At 41.8% G+C, this 15,185-nt stretch overlaps 1 protein-coding gene across 1 annotated transcript; it reads right to left on the bottom strand.

Annotated features, from left to right (window-relative positions):
- Positions 1–287: 287 nt before the first annotated feature.
- On the bottom strand, positions 288–14,168 carry trappc11 (trafficking protein particle complex subunit 11). Its single transcript, XM_040010192.1, has 30 exons — positions 13,816–14,168; positions 13,101–13,329; positions 12,755–12,924; positions 12,587–12,657; positions 12,355–12,469; positions 12,171–12,270; positions 10,667–10,740; positions 10,476–10,572; positions 8,494–8,627; positions 8,060–8,201; positions 7,798–7,891; positions 7,205–7,284; positions 6,333–6,411; positions 6,104–6,158; positions 5,763–5,908; positions 5,431–5,492; positions 5,115–5,247; positions 4,787–4,917; positions 4,279–4,404; positions 4,008–4,201; positions 3,772–3,920; positions 3,567–3,688; positions 3,338–3,457; positions 3,163–3,228; positions 2,554–2,710; positions 2,359–2,470; positions 2,182–2,273; positions 1,876–2,009; positions 1,551–1,718; positions 288–1,460 (listed from the first exon to the last, which is right to left on the bottom strand). Exons 2-30 carry the CDS (start codon positions 13,302–13,304, stop codon positions 1,416–1,418), a joined length of 3,372 nt encoding a protein of 1,123 aa, XP_039866126.1. The 5' UTR covers positions 13,305–13,329; positions 13,816–14,168; the 3' UTR covers positions 288–1,415.
- Between the last annotated feature and the right edge of the window lie 1,017 nt (positions 14,169–15,185).

The following is a 15,185-nucleotide window of genomic DNA, read 5'->3' as shown; positions in this document are numbered from 1 at the left end:
CTGAACCTTTAGACAATACATAAAAAAATATCAACTTTTAATCTGTATATGAGTTTTAATTTGTATCACATTTGCTACATAAGCCATATTTTTGCAATGTAGTCATTAAAAATGTGTCATGCACTTTATATGATTTTAATTGTGAACAATCAAGTCACACTGATGATGTAGAAGTCTTAAAAACTCACAAAGACACACAATTGGATTTAAAGGGTTCAATTATTTCACAGCCAAAAGGTAAAAAAAAAAAAAAAAAAAAAAAAAAAAAAAAAAACAGCAGCAAGGAATAAAGTTGCATGTAAGAATCTGTATTTATTACTGATGCTCATTCAGGAAACACAAAGGCGTCAGACAATTAATAAACTTGAGCTCCTGCTACTATTCGCACACAGAGATCTTCAAAGAATCGTACGGATGTTTTCTGGAAACTTGGTTTATCAGCAGACGGTGATTTTATACCTGTTGATATTTAGTCTGGAACATGTTCCCATCACAAGTTACCATGGCGATGTACAGCAGTAAGTATTAAACCAGCTTTGCAGCGCAGGGTTAGGCCCAGAGTTAACCCTGAAATTCTGCTTCACAGGCCTCAGATGTGATTTTCATCACCTTCCAGGATCAAGTAGGGAAATTTAGCTAGTTATGCAAATGTGTACATGACTACAGTGTGGAGTCACTTTACTTTAGCGTGGTTATAATCTGAGTGCTGACAGTACAGCTCATGTTTGGTGAGTTAACAACCTGCCATTTTTGAACCAGCCAACAAGCTTCAGTGAATTATTAAACTTAATGTGGAAAAAACTGCAATTCCTTTATTGGCCAATTAAAAGTATTTAAAAATTTTTTCCTGAATTATAAATATGTCTCTTCTAAACTAGTCTAAGAACTAAGAAGCAAAAATGAGCTGGTATCCGTGTCTCAGACTCAGTCTCGGGCCCTATTGTTAGCATTACCTGATCACTTTACTAGTGCTTAAAATCCATGAACCAAAAGAAAATGGGCAATAGCGACAGACGTCTCTTTTCTATACCGTCTTTCAGTACCAACTAACCCTTTTCCCACTTCTGAACATTATGACCCTCAACTTCATCGATATAATGTAGCCATTTTTAAGTATGTACAATTGTCTCACACTTTCACGGTTGTACACACAGCAGGTTTAGATCACTTCAGTTTAATCAAATCTTCATCACATCCTATTCATATATTAAACGTTCCTCAAATGTCCATAAAGCTCACATCAGATTCACACACGATCTTAGCTGTTAAATGATCATTGGTGCTTGATGCTTGCTGGTGTTTGGTCAACAGATGATCTAAGCAAATAGTGTCAATCTCTGTGGTATCATACATCTAGAACAGCCTGCAGTACACAATGCTGCTTTTTATTTACAAGAAACACTTTCATTTTCTCCTCAAGCTGCAGCAATGGAGGCGTCGTCCAACTGTCGACCCTGAGGCTGTGGAGAAAGACAGAAACGAGGCTTTAGCCCAACAAGCAAAACATCTCCACGGTTACCTTAGTGTTTATGGGTTTCTATGTGTGTTACCTTGACGAAGATTCGCTGGGGCAGGAAGCGTTTCAGGGCTTGAGTACCGAAGTTGGGGCAACGTGGCAGGCTGATGTTGAGCTGTGGTAGTGTTTGGTAACCAGCCATCAGTGGATAGTAGTTATACAGCATCTCCTGCTCTGAACTGGGGAGGATACGGAGACGCACCTACACACACACACACAGTTTTATATTTACAGATAGATAGAAAACACACACAAGTGCTGCATGAAAATCAGATTTTCAGTACTGATGAAGCACGATGACATCACCAAAACTGTCCATCAATATGACCCGTCAGTCCTTACAGGCGGCGCAGCTGTACCTGTTTGAGACCAGAAAACATGAAGGCATCGGATGGTTCCACGGCCATCTCCACCTCCTGCACCAGAGCCGTTCTGTTTTCTATGTGGTAACGCACAGGAAGAGACTCCCTGACTCGCCCGAACGATGGTAAATCTATAGCCAAAAACATCAAAACAACAATGTGACACCACCAACAGCCAGAGGTTAACATCTTTCACAATAGCAAATGCAAATAATGAGAACATTTCTTGAATTCTACTTAGTGTATTGGAATATTTTCTGTAAAATCAGGAACACTGTGTGCATGCGATGCTTGCATACTGACCAGCGTGGATGTACAGAGGCACCATCTCCAGGACCACATGAGGCAGACTAACTATAGTCTGGATGAGAGGACTGTCTGGACTGGAGGAGTTTCTGTCAAACAGAGTTTTAGAAGTCTGTTCAAGCCCTCTGAAAACCCAGCAGCAGCACGTCACAGCCTCCATTAACGTGTACGTACCTCCTCCATGATATCAGGTACTGCCCTGTAGCCACCGTGTTATTGATGCTGGTCTGTGGCGGGCATCGGAGACAGAAACACTCACTGGCACACTCCCCTGTTTGTAGAACAACTGAACACAAGCGCACACTTTTTACTTTTCAGCGATAAATTTAAACAGGAAATTTTAGGTAACTATTTTAAGTAATCGGGTACCTTCCTGTAACTGTGACTGAAGCTGCGGTGTGTTACTGGTCACAGTAAGAAGCTGCAGAGAAGAGGAAGTCAGGAGGAGAGGCCACGGAGACGACGACACGATGTCAGTCATTAGGAGAAAGGGAATGTCCACTGATACCCGGTCCAACGGCTCAAACTGCAGCAGCACAGCAGAGACAATAATAATACTTTTTATTAGACTTGCTATAAAAAGACTCATTATCCTACTTTAACAGGATGAAATTTATTTAATCGAATGCAACATACCAAAGCTCCGGCTTTTCCCTTTACTTTAACCTTTGTCTTACTTATTTTTTTGTCCTTTACTTTGTACTTGGACTGTTTGTCTGTTTCAGTTTTTCTCTACATAATTTGATTCTAATTCTACAAGCAGCTGTCATACAAGCAGGTTGTTGAGGTAGGTGTATGCTAACTTACGCTAATGTAAATGTAATCAGACAAATCTGGATGTTTCTCATTTCCCGCTTTTGTATTTCATGATATTAAGCTTATGCTCTCTACCCTTGCCTCCTTAAAGATCCCCTCACACCTCCCTGACTATTAGTAAAGTCCACGCTAAAATAAAAACGGGGAATCCTAAATACAAACCTTGGTGGAAACAAACTTGACCGAAACCTCAAATGGAACAAGTGTCTCTATGGTTACCGTCTCATCCTGGAGAAGAAGAAAGAGAGGTGTAAAGCAGGAAAGTAAAACAAATGTTAACGTGTTTATCGCTGAGCCGTCTGTCAGCTGTACTGTGCGGGTCGGACGAGCTTTCTACCTTGTGACACTTGCACATAATCTGTCGTCCTTCTACTGTGGTGTCGATGCCGTAGGCCACGTGGAACAAGAAGACCCTGGGTCCGGTTGACACACACTTGACAAACACGCACTTCTCCAACTAGAGGCAAACACACAGCTCGCAAACTCAAATTTCTTCTTTTGCTGTGAACTGACAGTGTTGGCGTTTTGCGTGGTATGCTGAATCGACATTTCTTTGTGAGACTCACCTTTTCACCCGGTTTCAGCTCTCCCAGAGGCACATCGGGGAGCAAAGAAGGCGCGCTGTCATCGCAAAACTTTGATCCGTCAAGTGTGACGTGAGTGGTCTGGCCTAGATTGGCATCCTGACCTGAACAAGCAAACCAAGACAAACGCTAAATTAGCATTCGTATGCTGCTGTATGTTATTGAAATGATTACAGTACCGATCTACCTGGTTTGAGGCCAGCAGTTAATTTAACATCTTTAGCCATGGCCTCCTCCTGTGATTGGACAGTAAGCTTGATGCAGTACATTTCATTGGTGAGTGCAGGAGGCTGGTGGCTCAGCTGAACAGAGATCTTTGGGACTCTGGAGATGATCCTAAACACAAGAACCATTTCTGCTGATTCGATCCCAGCACGGACACTGCTCAAACTGACGGGTTGGTAATGGCTTTTTCTGACTCACATGGTGCTGTGCTGCATGGTCAAGCTGTCCCAGTCCAGCTCCTGACGTGCTTCGATGTTACGGCCCCAACGCCGTGAACACCTGCTGGCCTGCAAGGCTTCATGTGCAGACGCAGCGTCTCCACCTGCTCCTCTCCAGCTCACAAACACACAGCGACCACTGTCGCCACCCAACATCACCTCGATACCCGTCATCTATGATAACACACATATTAATCAATGTTTCCATCTATGTCTCTCTCTCGCAATCACAAACAACAAAGTCTCCTTACCTCTATCTTCTTACCAACATCTTCAGTTTTTGCCACAAAGCTGAAGTTGTAGCATGTGGTTTTTCCTGGTAACAGACTCATGGCCTCCTGGCCTGACCACTCTGCCACACACCACTGGTTATACTCCTAAGAAACAAAAACATCTTTATACGTCACATACAATACCCCATCAGTGGTTTATGGCTGAGGGATAGGAAGCTAAGCTACTGCAGCATAACCATGAAGAACAGTCAACGTAAGGTTTATGTTATTTTCAGCTGTCGGCACTAAAACGAGGTGAACACGAACCAGTCTGGGTTTTATTACTGCAGTTTTTTAACTAACATGGTGACCATGCAACATAGATGGTGATAATTACAGAAGTAAATAAACACGAGACTGAATGTGTTCAGTTTGTGTGGACTGAGAGCACACCAGCTCACCTGAAGCTGCTTTTGTGAGACGTTGGACAGACAAAGCGCTCCAAGCTGACATCGTACCTGGAGGCGGAGATGCAAACAGCACGTACCTGGTTACTGAGGCTGACAGCTAGCTTGCTGAAAGACACGGGATGAGGGCAGTCAGCTCGGAGGAAGACCTGCAGTTGGACAGGCTGGTCCACGTGGAAACTGGGAGACTGGAATTTGGCTTTACACTGGACTGGAGTAAGAAAAAAAGGACAGCTATTATAACCCATTTATAAAGAGATATGGAAGAATGCTGCATCAACTTATTACTTAAGACGGATCTCATTTTATACTAAACTCTCGTCAGCATGCACCTTTTCTTCCTGCCACGTACACGATAAAAGAAGAGAACTAAAACCCCTGTTTTGAGCGAATCGTGTGTTTACTAACTGAATGGGATGTAGTCTTGCACTTCTATAGTTAGTTCGTTCGATCCAGCCAAAGCCATGCGGTCATTCCACAAAGACCTGGCAGCAGTGACAGAAGACGGATCGCACTCCGGCTCAGCATCTGGGACCTCGTTCTGGAAATTAAAATATGTGGATGCATCAATTTTGATTTGACCTCTGCTTAGCTACTCTGAGCTTTACAACACAGCTACAAACTGCAGCTTTTAAGCATTTAATTCCTACGAAACACACTACAATTATATTAACGTTTGAAATCCACAACATGATTATTAGATCGGTGGAACCCTTCAGCTCACCGTGAGGACTTTGATGAGATTCCTCTCAATCCTTGACTTTTGCTCCTCCTTGAGGGTGGAAGCTAAAAGACAAGATCAGCGTGAGCCTTCTGATCTGATATTATTCAGTTTTCCACTCAAACGTCATCTTTGATATTTTAAACATCCTTGGACAGTTGCAACAAATTTCTCAGATTTACCACACGCAAGTAAGAATGTTCTGAGTGTCAGCAGCAGTTTCTAATACCACCCCACAGATTAAAGGATTGTGTTTTACAGGATTATTTGGCATCTTTTGTTCTTTAACTATTCCTGATGTTTTGTCGTAGTTTTCAGTTCCGTCTTTTTCTCACCTCTGCCCAGCAGCTCCATACAGTAGATAACGTAGTCCTTAATACTAGCCATCAGATAAGCACAGCGTAGAGCTGTGGTCAATATGGCTGTCAGGAGACCCCACCATCGCTCTGTGCGATAGTCACACATCACATAGTCCAACAGCCTGATAAGAAAACACACAAATGGATAAAGACGATTCTTCACACAGCCTGCTTTCTAAGAGTGAGAGGTAAAGAGTTCTGTTCCCTTTCCCCTCGTGTGAGGAGTTTGTAAGATTCTGGGTGTGACGTGTCCTGCTCTCAGCTTCTATATCAAAATAAAAGTGGGATGTAACTTGGAAAAGCTGTGTCTCACTTACTTCAGCGCCTTGGTGTAGTCTTTTGCATGGTAGTATTCCTCTCCCATCTGCACCACTACAGAAGATACACACAGTGAGACGAGGTGAAACGACACAACAGCTGCCAACTGCAACGTGCTCATATTAAAAAATCACCACAGTGTCGATGTTCTTTATATACTACAGGGATTAGAACACGTCCACCTGTAAGAAGGTAACCCAGCGACTATAAAACGCTAATCATACGCACTGAGGTGGCTCTTCATTCGAGGACACTTGTACTTCTTAAACTGGGCGACGGCGTTGCTGAGAAGTGCTATTATCAGCTCCTGCAGGGGCAGAGACACCAGAGGTTTGATTCAACCTGACAGGAACTAGAAGTAAACACAATTATGAGAATGACACAACAAAGCTTCAAAGCTGAATGTTCATGTCTCTGTGTAAAGCTGTTTCTGCTCTAGCTGGGATAATGCATCACATGCAGAGCAGCCTATCGTTTCCTCTGTACAAACAGGACCTCAGCATATGATGTGCCAACACATTTAGATTCCCGCAACACAAAAACACACAATTCCTACATTTTTCTTGCTGTATTTAAGAATTCTATACCTTTGAGTATCTTCAATAGTACCAAGAAAAGCTACTGTTGTAGAAAACAAACAAATCACAGATCTTTACAGGGATTGGCGTTCTGAAAAACTCAATAACTGAACCCAAAGTGCGCTTCCACTGATTTTAGATGACCAACTGTACCTTTAGGTAACATTTTCTCACGGATCAGGCACGTTTTCCAATAATGTCTGAACCTTTTAAAAGGCTGCACACTGACTTCTGTGGGCATGTGAAGGATGCACGATGAAAGGATGTCAGCGTCTCCCATTTAACGAGCAACATCATCATATCACTAACATAAACAAATGATTAGCTCCCAGAACAACAAACTCTACATTTTAAGCTACTTCACAAACCAAGCTGGTCATTTTCAAATGATTTTATCAGCTACCATGTTAAAAATAGGCTAGTTTAACTTCATATGTAAGGCTGAGGGTGTGTGTCATTAATAACAATGATTTTTTTAAATAAGCAGGACTAAAGCAGTAAAATATTGCTGTGTGCTCTTACAGAATGTGGTACATCTCTCTCTTTAATCTGCAGAGCTAGAATCCCCGTCTTCTCTTTTTCAGCATCTGGAGGATCAATACCTGGAAGTGAAGTGATGCAGACGTAATTACTGAACAAACTCTTGATATTAAGCTTCATTTTGGAAGGTTTCAATTAGAAGCAGTGGTACACGCAGCATCAGACAGCAGAAGGATCCTCTCATAAGCTTTCTAAAGGCACGTTGGATGTGTTACACGTGTCCACAATAAAATATTTAGACAAGATCACTCAGGACCTAACAGCTAATTAAAGTGTTCTTTACTTCAGAGAAGCCAGCTGTCCTTTTAAAGCAACAATCTAACAGCAGTTAGTCTGGTTACTGTTGACCTTCACCATAGGGGTGTGCACACGTGTCCTCACAACAAGATAAAGGAAATGTAAACAAAATATGGCCAAATGTAGAAACTCAAAACAGCTTAATCACGTACTGTCACGTCTCAGCTACAGCACATAATATTGCACAAGCACTGTTGTGCGGATTTGTGAATGAAGCAGTAACATTAACAGTGTCTGAGGCCAGCAGTGTTGTTCCATGTCTGTATCTGTCAACATACTCTGTTGTCCCTGTCTCCAAGGTCTCTGGCCATAGAAATCCAGTCCTGCGCTTTGGGTGTCCAGAGGGTCGGGGGAGGGGTAACTTGCACCAGCCTGGAACAACCGACCAATGAAACTGTTAAGCTGTGTTTGATATGTAATATGATAATTAGAAACCTAAAAGAAGCTACGATTCAGTTGCATTTTAAAGCGGCGAGTTCATGCTGTCTTTGGTGTTGCTGGTACACTGAGGCATAGTTACAGTAGCTGTACCGCCATCACCTGACAGAGCTGCTGTGCCAGCTGCTTCCTGTCCTGACTGTAGCAGGCAGCCTGCTGGTAGTAAAATCCAGGGTTCTGGGTCTGGATTGCCGTCAGTCCCAACTTTATAGCTTCATCAAACAGTTCCCCAAATGACTGGAACCTGAACGGGGCAAAGTCGAACAGTCAAGATGTGCAGACATGATGTATGGATGTGCATTATAAATAAACATGAGTCCTTATATAATGTACTGTGTTCATGTACACTCATTAGAGGACAAGTGTGGGGCCTTTTCACTGTGGAGTTTGCATGTTCACCATTGTGAATTAACATATTTTTATTATAAGGTTTAATCACTTCATCTTGTTCCATACAGAGGGTGATGGACATGTATTCATGACTATCGGCCACACGTGTAATTTCTGTGTGTTCATATCCAATGAGCATATCTCACTGTTTAGACATCCACGCAGAGTGCTCAAAGGCCAGTTCAGCGCTGCCGATCTTCTTCTTACACAGATCGATGTGCTTTCGGAACTGGGCTATAGCATCTAGAGGAGTGTTATGCTGGAAACACAGGCGGCAGATCTGCAGACACCGAGAACAGGAGAGAAACATAAAGGGAGAAGTGTCACAAAAAGTTTAGTTTATAGTATAGTTGGGAGCAATGTTCCCTCCAAGCTGCGCGCTGCTGGCACGTCTCTGCGCACAAGAAAAAAATCTAACCTGAATTGAAATTAAAATTAATACGTTAACAATTCTGTTTTGCAGTGTGAGTCAGTAAGTGACTGGCTGATTAGAACGATGCCACTTTATCCCATAGTCCAGCCAATCACGCGATTCACATTCGTATATACGCAGCTAATCAACGTCGTTGACAGGCTGTGACAGCATCCTTATGTACCGAGACTGGTGTTTTAGCAAAGCGGCTGATGAGGAGTGAAGCCACGTTAATGACAACGTGTACAACCACTGGAGATGTGAGCAGGACAGACGGAACAACTGACGGACAAAGTGTGGACTTTATACCAGTTATTAAATTGTGTTGATCGGCCACGTAAAACCAGAGTTATGATAAAAAATATCTGCAATGTTTGTTTTTCTTCCTGAATACTGTCGTTGTTTATATTTACTGCAGGAAGAAACGGTGAAAACAGCGTTTTATAAGGAAAACGCTGGAAAGCCTGTGAGCAAAAACCCCGCCCTTTCCTATTGGTGGAAACATGTACCATGTCGACCAATCAAAAAGTGATATGGCAACATGGCATTTAGTTGTTTAGGGAGGGGGAAGTTTTAGGAGTGACGCCGTGTTTTGAGATGTGAGAGATTTGCGACGTTTAGCACAAATCTTGTGTAGTTAGTGTGTAGTTTTGTTGTGTGTGTCAGAACAATGAGGCGCCTGCTGAGTGTTACAGGTGTTACAGCAGTGACACATCTGCTGCTGTCAGGCCTGCAGGTATCAGGCTGTTGTTCTCCTTCATCTCATAGTGGACAGAAATTATTTTTTGGAGCGGCACAAATAATTTGTGTGGCATCAGATTTGGTGCAGAACAGCTGATTGTTCTGTAAATAGTTTGAAATGTTTGTTAAAAAAAAAAACACCCTGGCTGCATTTTTATATAATTAATTGCCCAACATTGGTCTTTATATACTGTATGTTGCAGACAGAGTTACAGACTCTCTCCCAGACCACAGACTCAGACTCATAATACAAGTCAGACCTTTATTTAAAAAAAAGAAGAAAAAAAAGAAAGTTGTGTTTTCAAAATTGGAGTTCAAGTTATTTTTCCTTCCAATAGTGTTAACATGCTACACAGGTCAGGAACTAGATTTTTGTTTTAATTTTCATTGTAAGTGGGCTAATTAAAAGTAGTCTAACATAAATGCTGTAATTTGATTATTTTAATAAACATGTAACTTGGATGGATTCGATGCTGGCGTGACCACAGTGCACACGTCTGCTGTCGCTCACAGTGGTCCAAGGGACGCTCAGGAGGTTTGTGCGTTCGCTCAGACACATGAAACATTAGAGGGAACATTGGTTGGGAGTGTGTTTACCAGGACTGTTTGATGATTCATTACTTGTTGTTGGCTTTTTATGCTAAACATCTGGCCCCTGTTCTATTACTTGGCACACAGGTTGTTTTTGTGGCTCTGATCTCCTTTTTGGATTTACACCAACTCTGCTAACTTGAACTGCAACCATGACAGTAGCCGACATTAACTGCTACCTGGAGGGCCCGACACGTCACCGCGTGGAGAACAAATTCACACAGCCAAGAGCGTGTGTTTGTAGTTGCTCAAGTTGTTTGTCACAACGTGTGCACAGACATCCCTACTAATGTTGAGTAATTTAAAGACATGCATATGACAAAAAGTCAGATCCACTGCTGTTTATCTGAAGAACAGTTACACAGAGGACAAGCACGACTGTACCTTGTAGTTGATGAATCCAGCCATAGTTTTGATCTCCAACATGTTGGTCTCATGTGATCGGAGCTCATGCACAAGACTGTAGGCAGTTCTGTAATACCTACAGACACAAACACACAAGATAAACTGATCAGCTATTATTTAGGACGCTGACTATTTTAGCACCTATTGTGAATCTCAGGACACACACTTACTTGAGAGCATTTTGGGTGTCCTGCTTCAGTTCACTGAAGAAAGCGATTTTAAACTGATGCCTGACAAACAGCAGCTGGGAACAGAGAGATTAGAAAGCTGTTCAAACGCAATGACTTCTTACACTGTGTTTCCTTCCATCTCTTAGCAGCTTTCTAAACTGTTCTATTACTGGATTCATTTGGAAAAAATATTGAAATGACGTTAGATTAGGTTTAGAATAAGTTTCAGTTCAGCAGATTATTTTTCATTCTACAATAATCTGTTAGAGGCCCGTAACCTCATGTGTGACACCTCTGTCTCAATGTCAATGGATCACCCAGTCAAAAAAAATAGGATGAGATAATAGATAATAAGACATGCATCTCTGTATTGTGAAATGTCACAGGTGTGAAAATGTACTCTGAGCCCAAGTATTACTAGTTAAGCTGCACCACTCTGAGAACTATTAGCTGGACAAAGTCTGGGGTCTTATTTTGATAATCTTTTGAGCCAGGAAAGTTTTGTCACATGATAGTAGTAGTTCTCCTACAATCGAGACACGGGGGTGCTAGGAATCAAACTCAAAACAGCTTTCTTTGTGTTAACTGGCTCAACAAAACCTTAAACCCTGGTCACAATCAGATACCAACTTTCTTAGGCTTTGCATGCTCACACAAAGGAGTGTTTAATGAATCAATAAAGCTCTTCTTTAATCATTGGTTAATATGGATTAAACGAGTGCTGCCTACTTCATTCAGTAAAAACAAAAAAAAGGCAAGAGTGCTGCTACAAATGAAGCAACAGAGCAATGCTGGTAAGAGTAAACTGAACACGTGATACTCAAGAAGTGGATTCAGTCTGATACCGTCACATAATATATGAGGGGGTCGAAACAACTTCAGTAACCGGCCAGATCACGAATGAATTTTCTAACCTGTGCCCTTTTCACTGTTATTCCAACAGTGTAAGGCATACTTGCACTGTCAGGAAATACAAAAAAGCTCGCTGAGTGCAGGCAGCACCACAGCACAGGCCATAGAAGACAACAGGAAAAGCCAGTATTCCACACTCAGCATGTTAACTGGTTTCTGAATGATGTGTCTACAACCTCTGATTGTAGAGTTACAATTTTCAAATAGTGCTGGCCTGATGATCAAATGCAATGCTTGCTCAATTAGCCACATGACATGCTGGCAACCACAGAATATTTGGTGTGATCTTCTCCTTCCTAACTGAGACAATTTAATGTTAGCAGAAGAGGAACTAATGACAGAAAAATGGATGTGCATAGAAGAGGGCAGTAACAATATCGTAGAGTCATCACAGCTTGACTGATTATTTAAAAGATATAATTCCTGCATGCATCCTGTTTGTGCAATTTCTGCTGTGCACTGAGCATTTTGATAGATTCACATTGTTTGCATAGCACCTACAACTGCTGTGTAATAAACAAACGAAAGGACCAGAAACAGCACGAGACCTTTCATGTATCCGTTCACTCTTCATGGAGGAACATATTCATACCTGGTGGGTTGTCTTGTTGAGGAACTCTTTGTGAGATTTGACGCGCCGAATCTCAGTGTAATAATAGGTCTGAGCATGTTCGTAGAACGCGTTCTCCAACCTTTAGAATCACACCAAAAAGATACTCAGTGAAAACACAATCTTCACTTTAAATCAGGTCACCGGCTCAGTCAGTCGTAGGTACCTTATAATGTAGCCCACTAAGTGGTCAGTGTGAGGGAGAACAAAGAGGCTCTTGCCAGACAGATCACAGGCATGACAGAGAGCTTGTGCCCGCTCTGATGCCACCAGGTCCTCTCCTGTGAAACAAAGATGGTAGGCGTCAGCATGGTCTACAGGTTTGTTTGTTTTTTGCATGACTGTGAAATAAAAAAAGCTGCCATGAGCACATATTGTTATTTTGTAGAAGGCTCTACCTGGAGGCAGAGGAGTTTTCTTCTGGATTAAAACCACAGCCACTTTGGTGTTTCTACCCTGAAGACTGGTCCTAAAGGTAGACAAATGCCACACAACGGAAAAAACTCACTACACATTTCTGAGAAAAAAAACCCCCAAAGGCATTTCACAAATTTCATTTCACCCACCTAACAATCTCCACTTTAGTTGCACATTCAGACTGTTTCTCTTTCCACTGCGGGTCATCCCAGTCCAATTCATAGAACAGGACTACAAGAGCAGGTACCAGGTTTAAATGTTTGTTCATCCAGCCGGTTTTCAGGATGCCTTTAGGGATGTACCACTCATATGATGTTCGCTAGGCACAGAGCAGAAGACAGTATTTTTGATAGCGGTTAGTGTTTTCCTACATTTTAGGAGTGATGCTGTTATTTGCAAGTGTGAAAACGATATTCCAGTAACAGTTTGAGTTTTACTGGGATATAATATAGTGTAAATTTCAACTTGTCAAAGATTTCTCAAGCTGCAGCTCACCTTAGTGCGACATTTTGGGTACTCGTGGTCTCCTGGTAGCACTTTGAAAGAGATAGGGACTCTGTCAGCACGACGATTGGCACAGAAGGCATCCCAAATGGCCCGGTGCACGGCATTGTATACCACATCCAGGCCAGTCAAAGCCACAAATGCCATGGGCCGGCAACATAGCTCCGGAGGAAGCTCCCACTGGGACCCTGCCATCCTGATGGTTCAACAATAGATACACCTACACAAAAAAGGGCAATATCACTGCAGCAGCATCGGATAGCCCCATACATCAAGCCTACAGTCCAATCAATAATGGTTAATTATTTCCAATCAATACTCTGCCGTGTTTCAACAGTTTGGTGATGGAAAAAAATGAATGTATGTAAAATATATTTTGCGCAATCACAACGAAATTCAAGAGGAACCACTGAAGATGAACGCAGGCAGAGGTGGGACAAGCAGCTGAGTATAACAAGTATTTACACTACACGAAACAAAGCGCGACACTTCTGAAGGAAGAAAGTAAACAGACAGGCCTCCCATTTATACAAAAACAGGTTAAATGCGGACAGCACTGTATACGTTCTGACGGCCAGAAAAATACAATACAAATACAGACGCCTTAAGACAGAAGCGGAACTGAAACATGATTCGGCTAACGTTAGTGACACTGCATTTAGCGTCCGTAATAAAACACATACAGAATCACGAAACGACAACATACCTCAGTGCATCACTTCAAATGAATTTGTTAGGGGCTGAGCTCAGCAAGCTTGGTTAAGTTAGCTAACTGTACTTTATGTACTGTTAGCAGATCACTAGCGTTATCTTACAAGGTTAACGCTTAGCGTTAGCTAGCCAATGGGCGAGGTTGCAAATGTACCTAGTACACATACACCAGGTTTAGTTCCACACTGCGTGACTTGTTTCTAGCTAAATTCTACTTGCGGTCACAAGAACACGATGTGTCAACCTCGAAAAGCTAGAAAATGACAGCTACTCTAGAAGCGATTGCTGAAGGAACAACAAACTCCAGCTAGTTAGCGGTCTAGCAGAAGTTCAATATCACTTCCGGTGCGAATTTTCAAAATTAAAGTGCCGTTGAGTACCAGTTTTTCTGTCAGGTGACGTCTTTTTTTGTTTGTTTGTTTTACAAGAAGGAGAAATGAGAAAAAATATATTTAAGGATACCAATGATGGCTCTACACAAAACCTATACAAAGAAATCTGCTCAATGTCATATTAGAAAATTATGTTTTAGACATGATACACTGAAGAAAATAAACGACTTTGATTATTTGAATTATATTTTATATAATAACAGTATATTATTTGAATGCCTTCTTCCTTTAAAGGTTGCCACAGTGGATTATCTTCCTCCATCTCACTCTTTCTCTTGCATTCATCCATAAACATTCTCTGCAGCGTTCCTCTTTTACTCCTGTTTGGCAGCTCCAACCTTTGCCCAACACATCCACTATCTCTGCTCCACACATGTCCCAAACATCTCAGCCTTGCTTCCCTAACATTGCCTCCAAACCACCCAAACTTGAGCTGTCTGATTGATATAATAAATAAGTCTCACCATCTTCAAGCATCACCCCCACTGTTATATGATAAGTATGATATTTAGCATGTCATTGTTGCATTGCAGTCTACTGTAATATCTAAAGGATATATTGTGGTGTGAAAAGTGTTTGCTCCCGTCCTGATTTCCTTGGATGTCTGTCAGAAACAAATGTTTCCAATCATCAAAAAAATTACAATATAAGACAAAAATAACACAAGTACACACAAAATACAGTGTTTAAATGAAGGTGTTTATTATTAGGCAAAAAATCCAAACCTACATGCATGATTGTTTTTATTCAGCCACATTTTTGAGTCTGAAACGTGTTTTTAAGGTCACACCATCTCCCACACCAACCGGTCGCAGCAGATGGCCCCACCCCTCCTGAGCCTGGTTCTGCCGGAGGTTTCTTCCTGTTAAAAGGGAGTTTTTCCTTCCCACTGTCGCCAAAGTGTTGCTCATAGGAGGTCATATGATTGTTGGGCTTTTCTCTGTATCTACTGTACAATATAAAGCGCCTTGAG

The sequence above is a fragment of the Simochromis diagramma genome, unplaced genomic scaffold (genome assembly GCF_900408965.1).
Source record: "Simochromis diagramma unplaced genomic scaffold, fSimDia1.1 OVJJ01000585.1, whole genome shotgun sequence".
Classification (NCBI taxonomy): Eukaryota; Metazoa; Chordata; class Actinopteri; order Cichliformes; family Cichlidae; genus Simochromis; species Simochromis diagramma.
This window is presented reverse-complemented; position numbering and strand designations above follow the sequence as displayed.